At 32.3% G+C, this 23,222-nt stretch overlaps 1 protein-coding gene across 3 annotated transcripts in view; it reads left to right on the top strand.

Moving 5' to 3' along the window:
- Dach1 (dachshund family transcription factor 1) overlaps positions 1–23,222 on the top strand; it is a 390,486-nt gene that overhangs the window by 327,762 nt on the left and 39,502 nt on the right. For all 3 annotated transcript variants that reach the window (XM_063246828.1, XM_013141496.3, XM_003477566.4), the window contains 2 exons: positions 14,417–14,568; positions 22,577–22,724. In XM_063246828.1, coding sequence (XP_063102898.1) covers positions 14,417–14,568; positions 22,577–22,724 — 300 coding nt within the window. The remainder of the gene's footprint in view (positions 1–14,416; positions 14,569–22,576; positions 22,725–23,222) is intronic.

The raw sequence follows: 23,222 nt of genomic DNA, 5'->3' as shown, positions 1-23,222 counted from the left end.
TTTTTCTATTTTTTCTGCTCTCTTTTTTGCCTCCAATTCTAATTGCAAATATAATTTAGAAAGCAACCCAAATTATCCAGCCCACAGCCTGAATGTTGGGCCGTCTTGAAATTTCCTCAGCCATAATAAATCATCTTAATCTGTCTCTTACAAAGTCTTAGAAGATGGGCAAAATATAGACAAATTTTATGCAAAAGTGTAACACTTATGACCTCTATTCTAATCAAATAGAATAATTGTTCTCAACTGATATACTGGGAGCCTGATTTTTACTGCCTTCATTCTTATCAACATTCTGATCTTCTTTAATCTGACTGGGCACACTCATATGCTCTTTGCTATATTTGAAAATTTTTCTTATCTCTCCAAATCTTTCTAACCTCCTTCTGTAAACCTTTTCCAAAAGTTTCTAAACCACATAGTCAGGTGTAGTCACAAGCTACTCCACCCAGATATACCCAGGATTCTGATTTACTAATTTGCTACATGATTTTTAAACCAATAAAGCTGACATCACTGACAAAATCCCTAAGTTAATCTAGTCACAAGGAGGACAGTTTTATTGTAGCTCAGAATGTGGGAGATTTCAGTCCATAATAGCTTGTTCCTATCACTTTGGGCTTGTAGAAAGCCAGAGCATTACAGGGAGGATGTGGAAGAGCAAAGCTGCTTCCTGCAGGGCAGCTGTGGGAAGAGGGGCCAGAATCCCCTTCAACCACACCTTGCTACTGGCCTGACTTCCTTCCAGGTGGCCCTACTTCTTAGAAGTTCTGCAGCCTCCAGTAGGTCCACAGACTGGTGCCAAGCCTTCTGAAGGATATTTAAAATCCAAAGCATTACAAATTTGAGAGATAACTCATAATTTTATTTCTGAAAGATTTTTCTTGTTCCCATATATTAAGGCCTTTGCCATGCCATTTGACCATATCCTGACTATCTTTCATGCTAGACTTAGAGTTCTTTCCTGTCTTTGTTAGAGTGTTTCTTGTACTGTATTGCATTTGTTATTTATGCTGGAGTATTTCTAGAATGACCAATTTCTAATTTGTCTAATTTTCCAACTGAACCACTTAGCAAAACAAAATATATTCGTATTTCTGGGTTAATTTGTTTTCATGAAAGGCCCCTAAACAAATTACTGATAAAATTTAGCAGTTTTGAAAATAATTGTGTTGGTGAAGGAAATAATACTTTCCTCAAGTATATCATCTATTTCTTTAGGTTTTTGCTATACAAAGCACTAAATTTGTCTAATGTAAAATGCCATTAAAAGACGATTTAGGTTTTTCATGTTTATCAAGGAAGTATAGGGGAAAGACTTTTATATTTGGTTTGTCAAAATATGAATCACTTTCTAATAGGAATGAATATATTAATCGTTCTCAAATTTCTCACCAGAATTGCCACTATGAAACTGTATTTTAAAATGCATTCTATTACACTTTAAAGTTGATAGATTAAATGAAGATAATAGACAACAGAAGTAAAAGTAAAGTGCCAAGGATTTACCTGATGTTTGCATGTTTTTGAGATTGTACTATACAAAGAGAAAGAATAAGTAATGAAAGATATTTTATTACTAGAACTAATGAACTTGTTATTTATTTGCCTAAACCTTCTAATGGCAGTATTTAAAGTAAAATAATGCCGGGTACCTGTAATCCCAATACTCAGGAAACTGAGGCAAGATGATGACAAGTTCGAGACCAGCTTGGTATACATAGTGAGTTTAAGGCCACCCTAAACTACATAGTGAAATTTTGTCTCAAATCCTTCCCTCCAAAAGTGTAAATTGTTAATTGAAATGTGAAATAGTTATTCAATTGACTAAATGTATCAGATATGCTTGCCTTTATACCTGTCTGTACTTGTGTATTAATAAAATTATGTGTCTGTGTGTATAGTCAGACACATACATATTACAATTTTCTTCAAAAATTTTCAAATATGTTAGAATTTGTTAGGCTTTTTTATGTATAGTAATATATCTAATATACTATTAAGATGATTCTTTGATAGATATGTATACAAACGATGTTTCTCTATAAAAGAAACTAAATGCATGAAAATAGTCTGAGACACTAATTCTTTTCACTCTGAACCACCTTTTAAAAATATATTGATTTGCTTGACACATGTTCTTTAAGAACCTAGTAAATCCAGCCAGCATTCAAAGCATAGGGAATACAGTAGCCAAGAATGCAGAGAGGAATCTTAAAGACTTTTAATTGGGGGCATACAAATACACAATACAGAATATGGTAATAATACTAGCATGGTATGAATTGAACATACCGTGGGCATGAGCAGGTCACATAAGGTTGAAACAGTTCTACAGACTCATGAGACATACCTGACTAGAACTGCCAGTTCTTCAAGATAGTAAGTCATGATAGTCTGGTCGGTACCCTCTCAGCCAGGCACCACATGAACTCACAAAGTTCTGACCTTTACCTCTCTACCTTCCACATTAGTCGCTCAGTAATTCTTATCCACACTGCCTTTCCTTATATCCTTTTCTTTTCAAGTGAGGTTCTTCACTGATGCTACGTTTTCACCTCAAGTGCATAATAAATTCTTCATTATTAAAAAAATCCTCAAAATATATGAGGCAAACATGCTAGAACATATACAGAATGCAAACCGGAAAACAACAGAAATCACTTCAATGAAAACAAATAGCTTGATGTTGTATTTAATTTGAACTTTAAAACAATTGTGAAACTTTAGACAACAGAATATCAAAGTAAAATTTAAAATGTGTGATAAAAACTTAAGCAATATTTCTCATATCTTTATATATTTTGGGCTAACAGACGTAGTTGTCACAGGTGTAACACATTAAAATTCTAGTAAGTATGATTTTATCCATTTGACATCATTTTTTTATACTATAATGAATGAATGGTTATAAATTGGAAGGTAGGTTTTAAAAACTTATATGTAGCAAAGACTAAAGAATTTGCATTATGTTTTATGCTCTGAGAGTTGCAAAATTGCAACTGTGCCATTTAAGAATCCCCTTTTCGCCAAGGTAAGAATGCTGACAATGACATAAACATACACTCTTAACTTTTTATATTTCCCTAAATCCTAAAAATTAGTGCTCTCCTTTGCATTTTTATATTACTGTGTTATAAAGCAGTTAGTTTTAAAGGAAAAAGTCATAAAATCTCAATAGGTAAAAGGGATATAAAGGTCACTTAATTTAACCTCCTGTCAATTTCTTGGGAATAGTTTCAGTAATATTTTTGATGAGATGCTCATAAGCTTTGTGAGGACACCCGGTCACAGCAAACCCACTATTGCCCACAACAGCCAACAGTGACTTTTGGTAGATGAATTAAATCTTAATGATAATATATATATATATATATATATATATATATATATATATATTTCACTAGTCCTTTTCTGCACATGTTGGCAATAAATGCATTTAGTTTGAAAAACTGATACTTTAAAATTTGAATTTTATCTATCATAAGTAGTTTTATTTGCCAGATTCACATTTCTAAACTGGAAACTAAGAATAGACCCATTCTTTATTATATGCCTTATTATTCATTCAGAGATTTAACAAATTTGAAATGTAAACAAAGCCTAGCTGAAAATGATCTATTTTTATGATGAGAACAAAGGAAAGGCTTAATAAATTAACTACTTAAGTAAATTATATGAAATAGTCAAACAATCAATAATAACAATAATTATTATTATTATTAACTGTTATTATTAGCTTTAACTTGCTAAGCATTGAGGTGACACCAGGGAATAAGATGGAGAGTTCCTCCCTTCACAGTTTTTTATATTAAACACTCTGAAGGAAACAAACATTTAAATAAATGTGCTTAATGATAGTTTTCGATGATTTAGATTATTTGAAATAGTTCTGGTAACTTGTTATGAGTGGGATGGGTAAATTTAAATTGTTTCAAGTCAGAGCAACTGAGATGTAGAATTACTGAGTTTAACCTCAGGAGACTTTTCTCATTCACTTACCATGCTGCTGTCTCAAGAGATTGTGGCAAGGGGAGGTGGATGTGAAGGATTTATTAAAGCATACCTGTGCCTTGAATGAGTCATTATAGTTAGCAAATTATCAAACCGACATAAATAAATTCTTTCTTACCAACAAGCTGATGTCTAGCATAGGGCAGTATACCTGCAGCCTGTCGCTCATTAACGGGATACAGCAGTCAGCAAGCACTACAGAAACGCCCAGTGCTAGGAGGGTGCATCCTGAGGCAGTCCTGGCAAAAGTGAAATCTGACATGGGGGAGAATGATTTGGAAAGCTCAATAAAACTTCTTCCGTAGGAAATGAGGCAGAAGTTAGCACAGCAATACTGAGGGTTTAACTGAAAAGTTGGTAAATCATGAGACCTGCCCTTTCTGCAGTGAATGTTTTGGCCAATAATTCTATATTTTTTCTTTTAAAAATCTTTAAGTGGGCTTTACATATTTTAGACCATCAAGTGCAACTATCAATTTAAAAGTGATACTCGGATGGCTGACTGTCTCTCACAGGGGAACAACAAACTTTGTTGGCACAGTGACATTTGTTAAAATTGTATGATAGAGAAATTTCTGGAGGATAGTCTGCATAGACTACTTAATGTTTGAATCAGTATTAAAAGTGTATGACACTCATGGTTTGAGTTCTGTAGTTCCATGTTAGGAAATCTTGATGCTTCATTTCTGGAATAGATACCTTAAGAAATAAGTGATTATATGTGTCAGTGGAATTAGACAATTTGAGTGGATCTTACTGTTTAGAAGTCTGTTGGCTAGATTTTAAGGAGTTGGGCCAGTTTTAAATAAGGAGTGGAATGAAACTGCCATATTTTCATTCTTTAAGATTAATCTTTTGGGTTTATATTTCTTTACATATCTGAACACACATGCACTATACATTTTAAAAGTTTGTATAAATATTTTATATTTTTACTTCCTGGGTATTTAAAGAATAAAGGCTTTGAAGCCAGGCTATCTGAGTCCAAATCCAAGATATTGCCTTTACTATCGCTGAGTTACTGTCACAAGATAATTAACCTTTCTTTAAACCTTTGGCTACTCCTGCATAAAATCTAACAATCTAACAGAACTGTGATGAGTATTAAATAAGTCAGTGTATACAGAATGCTTACAACATTGCTTTGTACTCGTCAGAAGTAACCAATCTGTTCTAGCTATTTGGATCATTATGATAATGACCATCATCATACCTGCTGACTCTGAAAGAAGAATGACTTCATAGAGTCTTTAATGAGTAGCATCACTTTTCTGTTTTTCATTTTGTACAATTTCAAATACACATAAAGTTAGAACAGGGTAACCAACCCACATACCCACTTTTCAGCTTTAACAATGATATACTTAAGACCAATCTTGTTTCCTAAATCCTCTGCAGTATCCTTCCCACAATTTTGAAACAAATCTAAAACATTTAAGTTTTCATCTTTTTCAATTTTCCTTTATGCTTTCATCATTCAATTTACTTTGTATATTTTCAGGATATATACTTTAAAAATAGGGATATATTTCCTCAAATAACAAGCATCTTTATCAATCTAAATTCTCAGAGTACTTATTACATATCTAGTCAAGTTTCACAGTTTACTAATTGTTATATATGTGTATGTGTATCAGTATGCATATTTTCAGAGTCATTCAAAATGTTCTTCCTTGTATTTCTTTTTGCTTCATACCATAATGTTAATGAAAAATGCACGAAAATCTACAAACTTTGGTTGAAAAAGTTTAGAGTCAATCCCACTTAATTTGCTTGTTTCCTTTGAAAAACTGAAGAATTTAGACCAAGTGGCTTCTAAGGGCATCTCATAACTTTTTAACTTCCATGAAAATTTTAGTCTAAAACTCCTGGGCAAATCAGTTTAAATAATCTAGTACACCAGAGCTTTTTTATATTTCAGGAAAATCATTTGGGAGGTGTTCTGCTTTATACACTTAGCAAAAGGACTCATCTTCTGTTTGAAAATTCCTAAATGAGTTAGAACAGTGCAGCACTGACAAAAAAGAAGCAAGATTATCAAAACTGAACATCCTATGATGGTGCTCGGTGATTTCCTCACTTTTGCTTTATTTCACAACACTATTAATTTTGAAAAGGCCTTGGATTATATGGCGCCCCTCCCCCCATAAAAATATTCTCGCAGCACATGTCAGAGACTCATTTTTGGCAGATGTAAATTTAAGTACATTGGCCAAGGTCACAGCACAATAAGGGCAGAGTTATCAAGGGAATGCAGTTTCCTGCTTTTTCCACCATCTATGAAATTAGAGTAACTCCACCCCCTGAAAATGAAAGAGTTCCCTTTTTTTCCTGAAATTATAAACTATGATTTGGAGATTTTTTTTTTTTTTAGCCACCAACTCAAGCTTTCACAGTGATCTTTAAGGACTACAAAATGTTTATGTGTGCATTATTCAACTGTTATTACTGCACATATTACAACCTATACAATTTATTTTAAAAGGAGAGTGCAGTTTTTGTTTGAGCTGAACCATCAGATTTTCTTTTTATGTGGCATGACATGATGAAGAAGCTATCTGTAGGAATAAAACTAGTTCACTTTCTATGGGCAAGCGCAGACTGTAAAGTAGATTATTAAAGTACACAGAAATAGAAAATTAGATCAGAAACGATGTTTTACTGTGAGGTATTCTTTGGGCCTTATAAAATGAGAAAGAAGTAACCTTGTTCTATTTCTGAGTCCTGTAAAAAGCCTTGTAGCAGGCGTATCACCTTTAATTAGGTTTCTGCTTTTGGGAAGCATTTTACCGGCCCCCTTTCATTTATTTTTAATGATGTTATCACTAACAGGCAAACAGTCCCTTAATAAAACAAAAACAGTTTCTATATAAAGCCTGGTGTACATGTCCTGAGTCAGTCATCTCAAAACAAATGTTATGATTGTTTCCCCTGTGCTCTTAGAACCCTTAATGGCCCTACTGTGCAAATATGCAAAACGTCAGCCTAGGAAATATAACTGTGTCTGTTATGCAGCCTTCAATAAATGCTCATCCATACTCACATGCAGTATCAGCTCTAAGGCTGAACCTAAAGGGTCATGGAAAAGACAGAAAAGTCAATTAAGTGGATCTTTTCAACATAAACTGTGCAGGATCTTAAACACTTATTAAGGAACAAGCAGAGATCAAAGTCACTCAAAACTTTTGAAAGTTAGATCAGTGTGTGTGTGTGTGTCCTTGTGTGTGTGTGTGTTTAGTGCTAGATGTCATTCCATCTTTTTATTCCCTTGGAGGGAATACAAAATGTATATACAAATACCTGAGTATTTCTTAAATCTTAACTATCTTCTCAAATGAATTTACTTTCAGGTTCAAATTAGAATTTTCTTCATGCAGAGATCTCTGAAATACATATGCATAATAACTACAATTCAAGACTCTGTTTTGAGAATTGTAGCAGAAAACATGCTGTTCCAACCAAAAGACAGTTCAGTCAAAAGACTGGGGATCCTGATTTCTTTGAGCTGCTGTCTCCACCTGGTTTCCTCGTACAACCTCTCGGCTTTACCCTGCTTCAGCCTTTCCCAAAATTCAGTGGCCAGCTCTTGCCCTGAGATGTTATTTTTCTCTCTCTCTCAATTCATATCACCTAAATACAATTTCTTTTTTTTTTTTTTTTCTTAGTGGGAAGATTTCAAGTTCGAGCCGGTGGTAGGCAATTCAGTGAGTTACTGAGATGCAGCTCTTTGCCAAAATCTTGGGTTTAATCCTCAGTAAGACACACACACACTATGCACCATGCACACACACACACACATGCACACACACACATACACACACACACACACACACACACACACACACACACACACACTCCTTATTCTTAGAACTTTTCCCTAACTCAGGACAGTATCTGTGAGATTGTCTTGTAATTAAAAGTGGTTTTTCAAGTTGAAGACATTTTTATTTCTATGTGCATGTGATATAACTTCAAGACAGGAAGGAACTTCTCATTTGTGCCTTCTTCCAGCATTTGTCCTCTTTACTTCATTCATGTATTCTTCTACAGAAACTTGGAGAGAGCTCGCTTTGTGTGGAGTGGTCCCAAGTTCCATCCACACCTTAATGGCGAACTATTCAGATGGTAGTTATAGATAAGTGTGCAGTGCTAATTGCATAAAGTAGCTACAAATACCTTATGAATTATATTAAACGAAACTATGAACGTGGTGTATGCTTTTAGCAAACCTCTTGCATCTGCAAATATAGGTCTTTTATAAGTTTTTTCTTTACTTTCCCAAACTCAGAATCCAACTATTGTTGCTTGATATATATCCACAAGACCTTTTAAGTGTTTTTAATGTACCTCTCAGTCTATTTCTACGAAATCTGTGCTTTCTTTTCTTTTAAAGTAAGTCAATATAAATTTTCTCCAGTTTCTGCTCTTAAATAAAAATTGATGTACTAGGTCATAGCCTTAGGCCTTTTCTCAATTTATTTCTAGCATAGTTAATGTTAACTGTTCACCAAACTAACATGGTTTAGTTTATACAAAGCAAGTACTGTATAGAGAAACAATTCTGCTACCATCATGAACCATTTTTATCAGAGAGAAATAATGTAGAAATCACAGGCATATCATATGAAAAGAAGGGTTTCCTCAGTGCCACACTGAAATCAGTGTTTCAAAGGAAATTTGTAAGTGATTTGGATAATCATTCAATTGCCCATACTGTATATTTCATATAAAATGTCACTATATTTTTATTTTTATATTTCACAAAGTACTTTCATACATGTAAATCAATGGATTTAAGCTCTAATCCTTTGAATATGTAATTATCTTTTTTATCAACACATATTTGTAGTACATAATGATGATTATGTCTATAGAGGTGAGTTTCTACATATACATAACATACATTCTTCTTCTTTTCCTTTTTTTGTCCCCTTCTCTTTCCTCCCACCTGGCTCCTTCTAATTCTTCTTCTACTTTGCATTTGCAAAAGCTGTATTTTCATTTTATTTCTCAACTTTTATAAAAAATCCTTTTTCCTTCCTTTCCTCATCCCTTCCTCCATCTTTTATCTGTCTTCTCATTTGAAAAAGATCTTTCTAGTCCTGAGAGTTCTTTAATTTGCTCTCTATTCATATTTAAGGTTTCTCTTATAAGGCAACATGGTATTTAAATTAGTGTGACTGATTTGTTTCATTTAATATTATTGTCTCAAGGTGCATCCTACATAGCCTAGGTATTACTTCTCTTTTTAATAGATAAATAAAATAAATGTCATGCAAGTAGACAGCTCTGTGGCTCTAAAATTTGCTAGAACTTTGTAGATTCCTGATAAAAGTAGTACTTCCTGAATCTAGCACTGTTTGGTTTTCAAATTGCCATAGGTGTATAACTGCTAAGATTTTGTTTTCAATTTCATTAAAACTTCTGTAATAATTTTAAGTTAATAATTTGAAAAGTAGGCTTAAAATTAAATATGAGAAATATGTTTATTGTAAGGCATCTCTACGTATTTTATACACATTGAAAGACATAAAAATCATATGAATTTCAATGTGATGTTTTTGAACTCCTTATTGAAAACACATTCAATAGTACTTTCAGACCCAAGATTACATTCTGGGTTCAGGTTATTCCACTTTGTTTCAGTTCTTGTGCCAAATTAAGCACAGTACTGAAATTATGATTGACCTCAGTCTTATGTCTGGATATAATTTTTAATTTTTTAAGCACAAATCCTCAATTGGTAGATCATTCTGTCTCTACTACAACTGAAACTTTGACCGATGAGTTTATGAAGAAAAAAGTACAACTTTCTGCACCTTTGCAATACAGATGTATTAAAACAATCAAGAAACATTCATCTTTTTATAAAGATTTTTTTCACTTTACATTCTCCAGAATTTTTGTCAGTTTTTTTTTCACAAACTCCCAAAACTTGTGAGATGATAATTTGGAGATTATCATCCTGAGATGAATAAATATGAACCCCTTTTAAATGAATAGCTTCCTAAAAGTGAGTACTGTTCTACTTGGAATTTACAGTGTAAAAAAAGACATTGGAAATCAACACACAGATACACACACACACAACACACACACACACACTTGAAAGAATAAATGATTCAAACCCAAAGGGAGATTAGTTATGAAAATAACAACTGAGTTTGATTTTATTAACAGGAAAGAAAACATTTTAAAACTAGAGGCTCATTATTTTTTTAAACATCATTGTTCCTTAGGATATCCTGCTAACTTGTTATGTGTGATAAGATTGAGGGGGAGAGAACTTGTCTTACAGTGGCATCAATCTTACTGATGGTAACTTATTAAAAAGTGACTTAAAATATGAGTAGAATTATGAGACACTGTGATGAGAATAAAATATCACTTTTTCCATCTTTAGCATTGTAGAATTTAAAAAGTTTCTCTTTCATTTATGCTTTCTTTTCTGATCTGTTATTCTAATTGACTATATGTTATTATACCTGTCAATATATTTGTATGATATAATTGTTATGATGCTAATTTGTAATTTTTATTTTTAAAGGTAATTTTTTTTAGAAAACCATTGTACTTGCCTGAATTAAGACATAAGACTCTTTAAATATTAATAACTACTCTTTGCAGGTTTTTAAGATTAACAACACTAGAGTGGTAACATTAGCTTGCCTCTTCTAGCATTTGTGGCTGTCTATATTACCTACTTATGGCTGCAGTAGTATGGTACTCATCTCTTTACTATGTCTTTTTCTTTTCCTTTCTTCTTTTGTTATTCTTTTCTTTTTTGATTATTTATTTATTTGTTTATTGTCTTTTCGAGATAGGATCTCACCACGCAGTTCAGGCTGGCCTTGAACTCACTTTATGGCTAAGGGTGGTCTCCCAACTAGCAATGATTTTCCTGCCTCAGTCTCTCTAGTGCTGGGAATACAGGTGTGTGCCACCACTCTGCCTGGTTTTCTTTCTTTCTTTTTTGTGTGTCTTTTATTTTCAAATCTCCCTCTGCCTTTATATTACAAGAACACTTATGAGTGAATAAATCTTAAAATGGGTGAATTATTGACCTCAAGATTCTCAATTATATCTGTGGAAAGCCCTTTTTTCCTCAAATAAATTAACATTATCATGCTCCAGTAATTAGACAGACATACATCTTGATATGTGTTAACTCACAACAAGAGCATAAAGGAATGTCTTGTACAACTCCTGCAACTTTAGAACTAGTCTAAAGTTATCTGAAATATCAAAGCAATGTACACACACACACACACACACACACACACACATACACACACACACACACATACACATGTTATAATAATTCCAAAACCAGGGTATCTGATGAATAAACTTTATTTTATTTATTTATTTAATTATTTTGAGACAGAGTCTCATTGTATAGTTAGGTGTTGCTTGAACTCACTATGTAGCCCAGATTGATCAAAAACTTCTAGTAATCATTCTGCCTCAGTCTCCCAAATGTGAAATTACAGGTGTGGATCACCATCCTAGGCTAAGCCAACTTGCTTTTCAAAATCCCTTTTCAAAATAACTCTAAAAATATGTACAAATAAACTCAATTAAAACAAGGTATTTTGTGAATCTGTTCTTCATAATCATTCAGATTTTGAGGGCAGTGGGGAGAGTATGTGATGTCAAAAATACCATGATTTTTAGTCTTTCTAAATTTGCCTTAATCTCTTTGAACATTTAGAATATCAAAGGTCACTTTTATTTAAAAAGGAATAACTGTGTTTTCAACCTTATAGTCTTTGTAGAAAGATGTAAAAGAGACTTCTGATGATGTTAATTACCAGGCAATGACTACTTTTTTCTTAATAGAGTATTGATGCCAAAGGAACATTTTTGGTTTATTTGAACTTTAATTAGTTTGTCTTCTTTTAAGAATGTGTGCTGATCTAAAGAACCATCCTTTTCCTCTCATTTTTAAGTGATCCTTGTGCCCTAAATTTGATTATTTCTTACTTATTTATTGAGTTCCAATAGTCTTATGTAGTATTCCCATCGTGTAAAATGACAAATGAATTGAATGAATCAAACGCAGTTTTGATAGTTCTTTCTCATATAGCTGGGACCATGAGGACCACTGTTCCATTGAACCACTAATGCAAAACTGTGCCTATATTTATGCAACCTACACACATACACATGCATAGCCACAGGACAGGTTTAGTCCTTTATGAGATGAAGAGTATATAAAGTAATAGTGATGAAAGGTAAAACATTTTGCTAACTTCAAAAATGAACTAGTTAACAATTGCTCACTGCAGTCTGCATGAGCTCTTAAAGATTTCAAATTGTTTTTTTCACCTTCTCTGTCTAGTATCTAGCATATTTATTTTAGGTATATACAGATTACAGAAACATGGATATAATATGTGATTTAGTGATTTAATTAGCATAACAAGCAAGTACCATCTAATACAAATGTGTTGCAGTTAAATCAAATAGTCACAGGATGGTGGAATTTATAATCTGACATGTGCAGATGTGTACACCTGTATGCACATTAATTCTTTTTCTTTCTTGGGCAGTCTTTAAAACTTGTGGAGTCATAGATGCTAAGACTGAAGGCAGCCTCAGGTGGGCCTTTCTTCACAAGACAAGCAATTACTATTCCCATGATCTATTAAGCCACATTTTCTTTAGTATGTGACAGCTAAGGTGATGCTGATCAAAAAATATTGCCTTCTACTCTTAAACAATTTCACATGCACATAGATGTTTAACAAGCCTTTTTTCAAAGCTATTATGAGAAAACACTAGCAGCCTTGGTCTGGAGGAGTAATTTATGATAGCTAGGTAAATGGTGTCCAAGATCACCTTGCTCACATTAGCCAGCAGATACCTTTACCCCTCCGCTGCAGTCTCTCTTTAACCCTGGGGACAAGTGTGATTAAAAAAAAAAAAAAAAAAAAAAAAAAAAGATAACAACACTAGAAGCCTTCTTCAGTTGCTGACTGCTTTTTTTTTTTTTTTTGAGTCTGCCTCAGATCAAGTCAGTGAGCTAGCTGTGGAGGCTGAGGAAAGAGTAGAAGGAGACACAGCTCAGGAGTGAGTGAGTGTGAAGGGGACGCAGTTAACACAGTGCTTTATCTGCCCCTCCTCCCACCTTTCTTTCCCTTTGGTTCATTAACTAGAAATGTGGAAAGGTGAGGGAGATGAATTTAACTTGTTCTGACATTAGTGACAGACAGGGAAGTGTGGTGGCTTCCATAATATCTCTGCCCCAGAGAGAGATAATTGGAAAATGTGTTGTGTGGTTGGGTGTTGTAATGAAAAATAAAAGAATGATCAAGAGAAACAGTGGAATGAAATTAAAAGCATAACACAACTGTGCTGAAGTTTTTAGCCGCTCGTGAAATTGAGAGATACTATCTGGACTCTGGAAATACATTGCTCTGATTAAACTTCCTGGGGTGAAATAGGAGAATATTTATAAAACTGAGAATTCTTCCCTGAATAAATTTTTCTCTGTGATTATAACAAACTAAAATAATCCATAACTTGTATTTATTTAATTTTAAAAAACTGTAAAATGCTGAAAAATGCAGAGTTAAATAAAAATACTTCAAAGTGAGAGTAAAGAATCCATATTCAGGTATAATCTAAGTTACTAAACTATGAAGAATATTCAATCAAAAAGATCAAGACTAATTTATCTGTTTTTAAATTTGATTTTCTAAATATTGTGACCGAAGTTATTTTTTATTACCTTTTCTTCAGTCCTCTTTTTCATGTTGAAAAGATATATTCGTAAGTCTCAAAATAAAAATGTCTGTGTTCAAAAGAATTAAACCTTTAGTTTTAATGATAGTGAATAATTCAGTTATTATTTGGAAAGAATATATTTGGATTCTAGTTTTTCTTTTCCAAAGTAAAATGAAAGATTTTAATTGCATATATTTTTAAAATTTCTTAAAAATATATTTGAAGAAATCATTGATATAAAAAGGATTAATTAAGAAACATCCTGAATACAAAGCATTTCTCTTATATAAATCTCCAGAAATATTCTTTTGTCAATCTAAAGAGAAAGAACTAAAATGAGATAATTGGGAAGGTGCCCATAAAGTCAGCCTGAATATATTATCACAACTACATATGAGATAATATTTGTTTTAAAAAGATTCTATGGCACTGTAAACTCAGTCTCATTAGAGACTGCATTTAAAAGGCTTATAAAGTTACTCATTAATGTTATCTTGTTGTATCTCCACAGCTTTTTCATTAAAGAAAATTCAGCAGAAAGCATTTTCTCCTGATAGCAGGAACCAATTTGCAATAAATGTTCTGGAAACCACTAGGGAAGCCATTACTGAGGTCTAATAAAAACAGACAAGCGTAACTTGTTCTATATTTTTGTTTCAATCACATACAGATGAGACCCCGCTTTCTACACCAACTGCAAGAGACAGCCTTGACAAACTTTCTCTAACTGGGCATGGACAACCACTGCCTCCAGGTTTTCCGTCTCCTTTTCTGTTTCCTGATGGATTGTCTTCCATAGAGACCCTTCTGACTAACATACAGGTAGGCCTATTTACAGCCTGGAAGAGGAAACTCGGAACACTCAGAAATGGGTTTTCTTTCCGAAGTTCAGCCAGTTCCACTTACTGCACTCATGAGATCCACTGAACCAGCTATCAGGCTGTTTTACCCCTTAGATACTAAGATTTTACAATTGTTACACTATTCAGTTTGGCTTAGAAATACTTAGATATGCATATGAAATCATAATGAAACTTAGATGACAATGACATGGGCACTTAAAAATGCATTCTGCCTAAAAGCTCCCTTTATTGCCTAGTAATAGGGCAAACTTACTGGTCAGTTTGTCTGATTTACTAAATGACAGCATACCAGTTCTAATAAATATTTAGATATTTTGAAACTGCTGGCCTTCCAGTGAGGAAATGATATGTTTAGTTATTTAAAATATGTGCAATATAAAAGAATCCAAAAAAAATTTCTTCTTTCATAAATAAGTTTGTTGCAATTAATGAAGTTTCTTCAAAGAATAGACTTCAAAAAGCTATGCCAAAGTTTCCACGGATTTCCTATGTGGTCTTCAGGATGTATACTTTATGTACAGTACGTTATGAATCAAGAATACTTACAGTTAACAATAACATAGAGCCCAGAGCCAAGATAATAAGAGTGTTTGGGACAGGAGAAAGCATAATTTTCTTGCCCACACATGAAGTGATCATGTGGATCCCAGATGGAGAATTTTGTCATCTATTTGACCATATTTGGAGTAGTTAGTAGTCGACATGCGCACACAAAAATTGTACTCAAAAGTTTCTTTATAAAAATTTTTTATTCCAACCCGCCTTCTTGAGTGGTATTTTTCAGAACCCATTTCTTACCATATTAAACTTTTTCCCAGTAGAAATGTAATTAATTTTATTTACCTCTCCAAGGACATAACAGAAGGCCTTTAATGTAAGATATCTTCTCAGTCATTAATATGGCATTTTTAATACTAATGTAATTAGAGTTTCCAGAACTGTATTCAACATTAAGGCTTTATATCTCAGTAATTGAAACAACTCATCAATGTAGCCTAAATTGAATTATGACCAAAGGATTGATTATAACTTGAATAAAAAGTAAGATGTTTCCCCTAAATTTCATCTCCATGATTGTTTTTTATCAAATAAAACTTCTAGAGATATTTTTATTTTACACAATGAAATGTTTTCAGAAATATCTCTCTCCATCCTGGTTAAATTCTGAAAAATAGGGGAACAATTCATATTATATTGTCATATAAAACAAAATAAAGGCTTTACTTACTAAAATCTCTTTAACCAGCCCAGTGAGAATTTAAGTTCAATTTCAGCCTAAAATGCATTCATCGCTGGTAAACCAGCCCATTGGTCTGAAGAGCAGATTTACATATGGAACCTTGGATCTTTTGTGACTGCCACACCTCTTAAGTCAAAAACTAATAGTCTGGGAATATTCTGCTTAGAATAGGAATACCAGCCATATCATTTCAACGCTCTTTCAAAAAAAATAGGAAGAAAAAGAAGCCAGGGATAGTGATATTCATCTTTTATTAGCTACTCATGGGACAGATTTAACTGTTTTTTAAAAAAATTTAGTCGTTTAAATTTGTGTGATTTACTGCACGTATACAGTGGCAGAAAAGACCACAAGTCCAGGCTGAGCTACTTTGCTACTTACCAAGACCCTGCCTCAAAAGAAAAATAAAAGATACAATTTAAAAATGTACAAAAAATGTAAAAGATTGTAGACATAGCTCAGTACAAGTGCCTGGAGGAGTGATAGAGTAGGCACAGAGGGAGAGGGAGAGAGAGAAAGAGAGAGAGAGAGAGAGAGAGAGAGAGAGAGAGAGAGAGAGAGAGAGAGAGACAGAGAGAGAGACAGAGAGAGAAAGAGATTGACTTAAAAACTAGCTTTAAAATACACACATTTTGGTTTCTCTAGATCTATTATCATCTTTAAAAATTTGCTCATTTTTAATTTGCTTTGAGCATATATTTTAGTATGAGTTTATAAGACAACTATTTTTTGTCTCAAATTATAGGGTTCTTGATCTGATAAAATTAGAACATCTACAATAAGGATGCTTTATGAAAATTTCATTCGTTCACTTCAATCTTACACAATCTTACAGTATTACACTTCCATGTATGTACATAGATGTCATCATTATGTATTTAAATGTGTACATTTAAGATATATATGTCTACATGTGTGCACATACATGCAAATAAGATAAAATATCAATCTTCACCTCTAATGCACAGATATAATTATATATTCATGTAAATACATATGTACACACACACACACACACACACAACATGAATACCTGTACATACTGGATTGTGGTCAGTAATGTTTTCACATCATTTTACTAAAGGTCATGGATGCTAATTCTTATTACTGACACATTTATTGAGTTATGGTAATATCCTAGGAATAGTATAGAATGTTTAAACAGTCACGACCCTGGCTTATTAGGCATACAGTATAAATGTGTTTGCCGTCTAAATTCTAATTTGGATAATTACAGTCTTCCTACCTCAATTTCCTCTGCAGCTTCAATCATACGTAATAGGGTTCTCTGCTTTCTCTGTCAAATTGTAACATACTTACTGTATAAGTTTAAAGCTCCATATATACTTTTAAAACTTTATTTTTAATTAGAATCAATGGAAAAGCCCTTCAAAATAATTTTTAATAGTGAAGTATCAAATTTCATGACATACTGTAATTTGACAATTCTGAATTATAAAATTTGTTCGGGTTAATAGAGATATCCCCCCCATGATATGCTGATGAAAACTGAATTTTCATAAACATAACTTTGTGTCTGAAAGATCTATAGAAAATAACATGTATAAATTTGAGAGCCAGATTTTTGTTTTTAATTTTGATTTTCATTAATACATGTTTAGAATATATAATAATGTCATTCACCATAGGTACATGTACAGAGCACATTTCAAGTTTTTCCCCTTCCTTTTGCTTTTATTTCACCAGAATTAGATTATTTAACTTATATGATAATTATAATATATATGTGTAGGTTAAAAACCAGACTAATAGATGAAAAAATGTATAACACAAGTGATACAGTTGAATTAAATCAAGATACACTGTATAACTTTATTTTTTCTTCCTCTCTGCAGCCAAATTTTTCTTAATAGAACTTTTCATTGGCATTTGAAACTTTTATAAATTAAAGGTAATAATATATATGGATATTCTCAGTAAGAAAAATAATTTTAAGTTAGTGTGGGATGTGTGTACATTTCAATTTTTGTTTATAAAACTTTTTAAAGTTTTCTTTGATTTTTTTTTTTCATTAAGAGCAAGGCTTCATCACAGCTTTCTAATTCAGTCATATCCTTGGAAAACTTTTGAGGCTCAATAGGAGAAAAATTTTGTATTAATTAACTAGATGAGACACTTTCAGGTATTGGTTACCACTCTCTCTAACACATTCAAAAGATTCTATCCACTATTCTCAATTTGAGTCTTCATACCATAAGTTACACGAGTCTATTGGAGTATAGAATTGGAAACAAATTATGTACTTTGTTGGTATGTGTTTTAACAAAAATGGTTTTAAATGTTTTACAAATACTAAAAGAATAAATAACTAAAAACATAAATGTAAAAGAGTAAAGAATATAAAATTAAGTTAAGGATGACAGAATCAAAGGTTATAAAGGTTGTATAATAAAGAGTTTGATTTACTATAGTTTCTCTTCAGAGAGTAATTAACCAAAAAAAAAAAAAAAAAAAAAAAAAAAAGTAAAACCTAAAAGAGTGAAATCACAAACTAAATGTTCCAGACTGACTATGTTTTAATAAATAGCTGTAATCTAACAATGGTATCTAAAAAGTATTTTTATTTCTACATTGGAGGAAATAAAATGAAAAAATAAGTTAACTGAGTATTAGGACTGAAATACTCTGATTACCCCATCTTATATTTCAGTGATAGCCATTACCATATTTATATATGTTTAATAGAAATTAATGATTTATTGATTTGTATTATTAATGTATATTTATTGAAATAGATGTAGACAAAACATCAGAACCCCCCATAAGCCATTAGATTCAAAATATGAGAGTAACCTAAAATCATATATATTATTATTGTATTCTGTTTTTATTATCAATCATAATTATATAATGAGTTTTTCGCTTCTTTATTCCCACTACAATTTTGGAAAGACCATAAAAACATTAAAATATACCTAAAATTATGAGTATAGCTTTCTGTAATGAGAACAATAATTTCTTTAAAACCTAAACACTGTATTTGTTAATTTGTACTATATTTAGTAATACAACAATAGTATGAATTAATGCCTATGAAACCACTTTAAAGTGCCAGTCTCTATAGCAATTATGTTCCTTCTAGAGTGAATTTTATTTACCAGTCTATGCGGTAGATTATATAACCCATTTCCATTTAATAATTCAAGGACAGATATGGTCACACAGTGCTGGTAGGGTCTGGATTTTGAGCGAAAGCTGATTTCAGAGGCCATGTTGCTATTTTACCACCCAAAACTGTGAACCAGGAGATGGGTTTATGCCTGAAAATGCTTTTTTACAGGCAGTTTGTCACTGAAATCCTTTGAAGAGCAATAACATTAGATTGTGTACTGTTCCATTTTTCATTATAAGAACTGTGTGACAATATACCAGTTGATTCTGTCATCTTTTTTAATCTACAAAATTCCAGATTTCAGGGAGAACAATTCCTTTTCATTTTCCAAAGCGATAGGAAATATTAATAGAAAAAAAAATGAAAAGTTGCTGTGGTTCAGATGTAGGCTTCATCATCTCACAAGTCTTCATTCTTAGTCATTTTATCTTTCTGAATCTTTTCTTTTTATTCTTAGAAATATATTTTTGGAACAATGGATGAGTGGTAAATACTTCTAGAAGTTTGGTTTGTTCTCAATAGAAGAAACATTCTTGAGCACAAAAGTTGTCATACAACTTTGACATTTGAAAACCTCATCTGATTCTGAAATAAATTTGCATAAAATATGAACATCAATTAAGAAATCTTTTCCTTTTTTATTAATCTAACATGCTAGGAAATATTACTTGTTTCATGCCAGTGTGACCTGAAGTATTTTTATGCGGATGTTTTAGACTTTTCTAAGCAATATATGTAGTAGAAACATTGATAGATGAATTGCAGTGCCTTTAAAAAATTACCTCATTCTATAAAAATAATTTAGTTTACAAGATAGACCAGTTTAAAGGAGAAAAATTTTGTATAAAATGACAGTCATCATGCCTCACTTATGGAAAACAAACCTAAGGTTAATAAATCATTCATTTTTCACTGTATTTAAAATGTATTTCTTTACACTTGTCCATACCCTACTTAATATTCTAAGAACTTAACTCCTTTTAGAGAAAAAGATCACCTTTAAATCTCTTTTACTGAAATTCTCATTGTTGTCACAGCATTTTACTAGTTACTATATGTCCAAATGAGGCCCAGCATGTAGTGTGACCTTTTGCAAACCATCTACCTGAAAATTCTACAGAAGTTAGGCAAATACAAAAATATTATTATCATGGATGGTTAAAATGGTGTCCTAATGATTTGTAGATGTTGCCAATACTACTTGCTATTGCTTTCCGCGGCCCCCTGCTGCACTGAAATTTAATCGGTTTTCTCTATTTTTTCAGCAGAGCTGTCACTGGCAATAACATACTTTTGCATATGCATCATTTTGGCTGTAGTGCAGATTTTTGTTCACACTGGACTCCTACTGATGTGCGCTGATTTAAAATATAAAAATTAAATTTAATTTTATATAGCTTAGAAGTACTCCCTAGAGGGTATTGGATCTAAAAGTTAATATTTTTCAGACATAATCAGCAGGAATAGGTAATGTATTGCCATTAAGCACATTAGCTGCAACTGTAACAATAGGAAACAGTAAACATAAATGTTCTTAGCAACTTTATTCTTTGTAAAGGGATATTAATGTAAAATTACACAAATCCAATAATTTAGCAATATTCAACATGTTTATTCATAACAATTGTTTCACATTTAGAGAACACCAAAATATTGTGTTTTTTTTCAGCCAAGGACAATAATAGTTTAATAGTAATTTATTTTAAACAGCTACTGATAATATAACCAATCAACACATTAAGTGGTGCCAACATTGGCATCTTGCTAAATAATCTCTAGACATTGCACAGAGAGTACATCTTTCAAAGATAAGTCAACAAGAGCAATCAGAGCAGAAAATTAGAATTTGGTATCTTAGAATTAAAATACAGCTAAACTAAAGTTTTAATTGGGGTGATCTAAAAGGGCACTTGATGTAATGATCTCTTTCATTTGTTACTAATTGTTTGTTCCTGATGAAGAAGAAACATACAGGAATGTTGCTGAATTCAGTTAAGATGGCAGTTTCCTTAGCAGCTATGCTTTATTGTTAAGCAACAAAAGAGTGGGGAGGGGCACGCTGCTACATAGGAATCCTTCTCCAGCTTGTTTCATATCATAAGATTATACCAGAAATTCAAAGTCAGGTATAACAAATATGAAATAATTTATAGGTGTTTGAAAAGAGAATAAAAATGGACTGTGACAATGCTCAAAGCTACATTGGTAGGCTACATCTCTGTAAGGTTTATCAGTCAGGCTGGAGTAGAAGTCATCCCAATGTTAGTGTTCTCCTGCTGACTTTTGCAGGAAGATCTCATCCTCGTGTTCATCTATAAATGGCATCCACTTCCATCCCACTTATAATTTCCATCAAAGTTTTCTGTCCTGTGCTATTTACAAAGGCAAAATACTTTCTACTTCAAAATGACATCCTGTATTTTGTGGAACTGATAAAAAAATTTAGCTCTCATTTTTTACTAGCTAATTTGGTTCTAAGTGTCTTAGCTTAAGTTCAATATATTTTTATTATACTCAAGCTCAAAATCTCAAAATATTGCTATTTTTAAAAATTTATACAGTAAGTCAAAGTTTATGTATCTATCTCCTTAATTAATTATATGAACAGATGCATTTTATTTTTACTATATCCTCTTGCAAATTACACTGTCCAGGAGTTTTCTAAAAATTATACTCAGATTACTACAATCATTATAAGGACATTTAAAGAACAGTGCACTGTGGACTCACTATGGCTTCGTTCCACTCAATGTAATATATATTTCAAAAATATATAACTTTTATAATTTCTAATTATGAAGCTTTTAAATTCATTGTAATCTAGACATTGTGCCCTGGTTACATAATGCTAAGAAGAAACAATTCCCTGCCTCAGAGGACTATTTTTTGTGGAAGAGACACAACATAATAAGTAAATAAATACCTGACAATACTCTATAATGATAAATGCAATGAGAATTTTGTTTGTTTGTTTGTCCTAGGAGACAAACTCAGGACCTCGTATTTTCCAGGCAGGGACTGTGCCACTGAGCTACATCCCGGGCTCCATGAAGAATTTTAAGGAGGGAGTGAAAGATACATTTAGAAGGTTATTCCAAATAGGGTGGTAAGAGAAGTTCTCCTCAGCAGTAACTTTGAGCAAAGAATAAATAAGCTTACAGTATAGCCAAAAGGAAACATTAATGAGAGGAACAATTTTCCTGTGGTAGAAATACATTTAAAAATATCATTGCAGTTAGTGTAATATGGCTAGGAAGTGCGAGAATGAGTGGAAGAGGTCTACTTGCAGACATATATCAAATTAATTTTCTTCTCAGGTCTTAAGTTTTAGACATTTTAATGTACTGCCCCAATTTAGTTTTGGATCTACATATTCTAATTAGAAGCAATGTCATAAATATGTGTATTTCTATAGTAGTTGAATTAGATTTAGAAATCTTGTGGTTTATAGTATTCATCCTATTTGGTACTGGTGAGTGAATAAGAATTAAAGAACTTGATAAATGTGTGCCTTTCTTTTAAAATGATTTGAAGTAAAGAATATAAAGTGTTTTGCACCAAAATATTACCATTCTGAATACTTTCTTTGTACAGGGGCTTTTGAAGGTTGCCATAGATAATGCGAGAGCTCAAGAAAAGCAGGTCCAATTGGAGAAAACTGAGCTAAAGATGGATTTTTTAAGGGAAAGAGAACTAAGGGAAACTCTCGAGAAGCAGCTGGCTATGGAACAAAAAAACAGAGGTATTCGTGAACTTCTAAATAAGTTTAATACTCTTAAGTATTCAACAAAATGATACACTTCTGTTGTGATTTACTTTGAGATGGTAGCTTTTTGGTTAATTTAACTGTAACTAAAGTTTACAGCAGAATTTGAATCCTGGATTGGCATTTCTTTATCTTCTAATTAGACATTTCCTTTCCCATTCCTGTTCAGATTTGACATATAGCCATTATGTCACTGATCATACAATTTTTATTGCTTATAAGGTTTAGCAAATCCATAATGTTTTAAGAGGAGAATGAGCTCTAATACAGTGACAGCCATGAAGAAAGCTTTTCAATTGCCTTTTGAAAAACTGGAGTTAAAGTCATGAAGCTAAAGTAGAAAGTACTGATTCCTCAAGCAAAGCAGGCTTAGTAAGATATTTATCAGATGAAATTGAAGAGTGATGAATATCTGAACAAATGACTATAGTTAAGTGTTTGTATAATTTTCTTTCTGAATGACTTACTTTTATT

The sequence above is a fragment of the Cavia porcellus genome, unplaced genomic scaffold (genome assembly GCF_034190915.1).
Source record: "Cavia porcellus strain 051 isolate PalLab524CR breed Dunkin Hartley unplaced genomic scaffold, mCavPor4.1 scaffold_4, whole genome shotgun sequence".
NCBI classification, from domain to species: Eukaryota; Metazoa; Chordata; class Mammalia; order Rodentia; family Caviidae; genus Cavia; species Cavia porcellus.
This window is presented reverse-complemented; position numbering and strand designations above follow the sequence as displayed.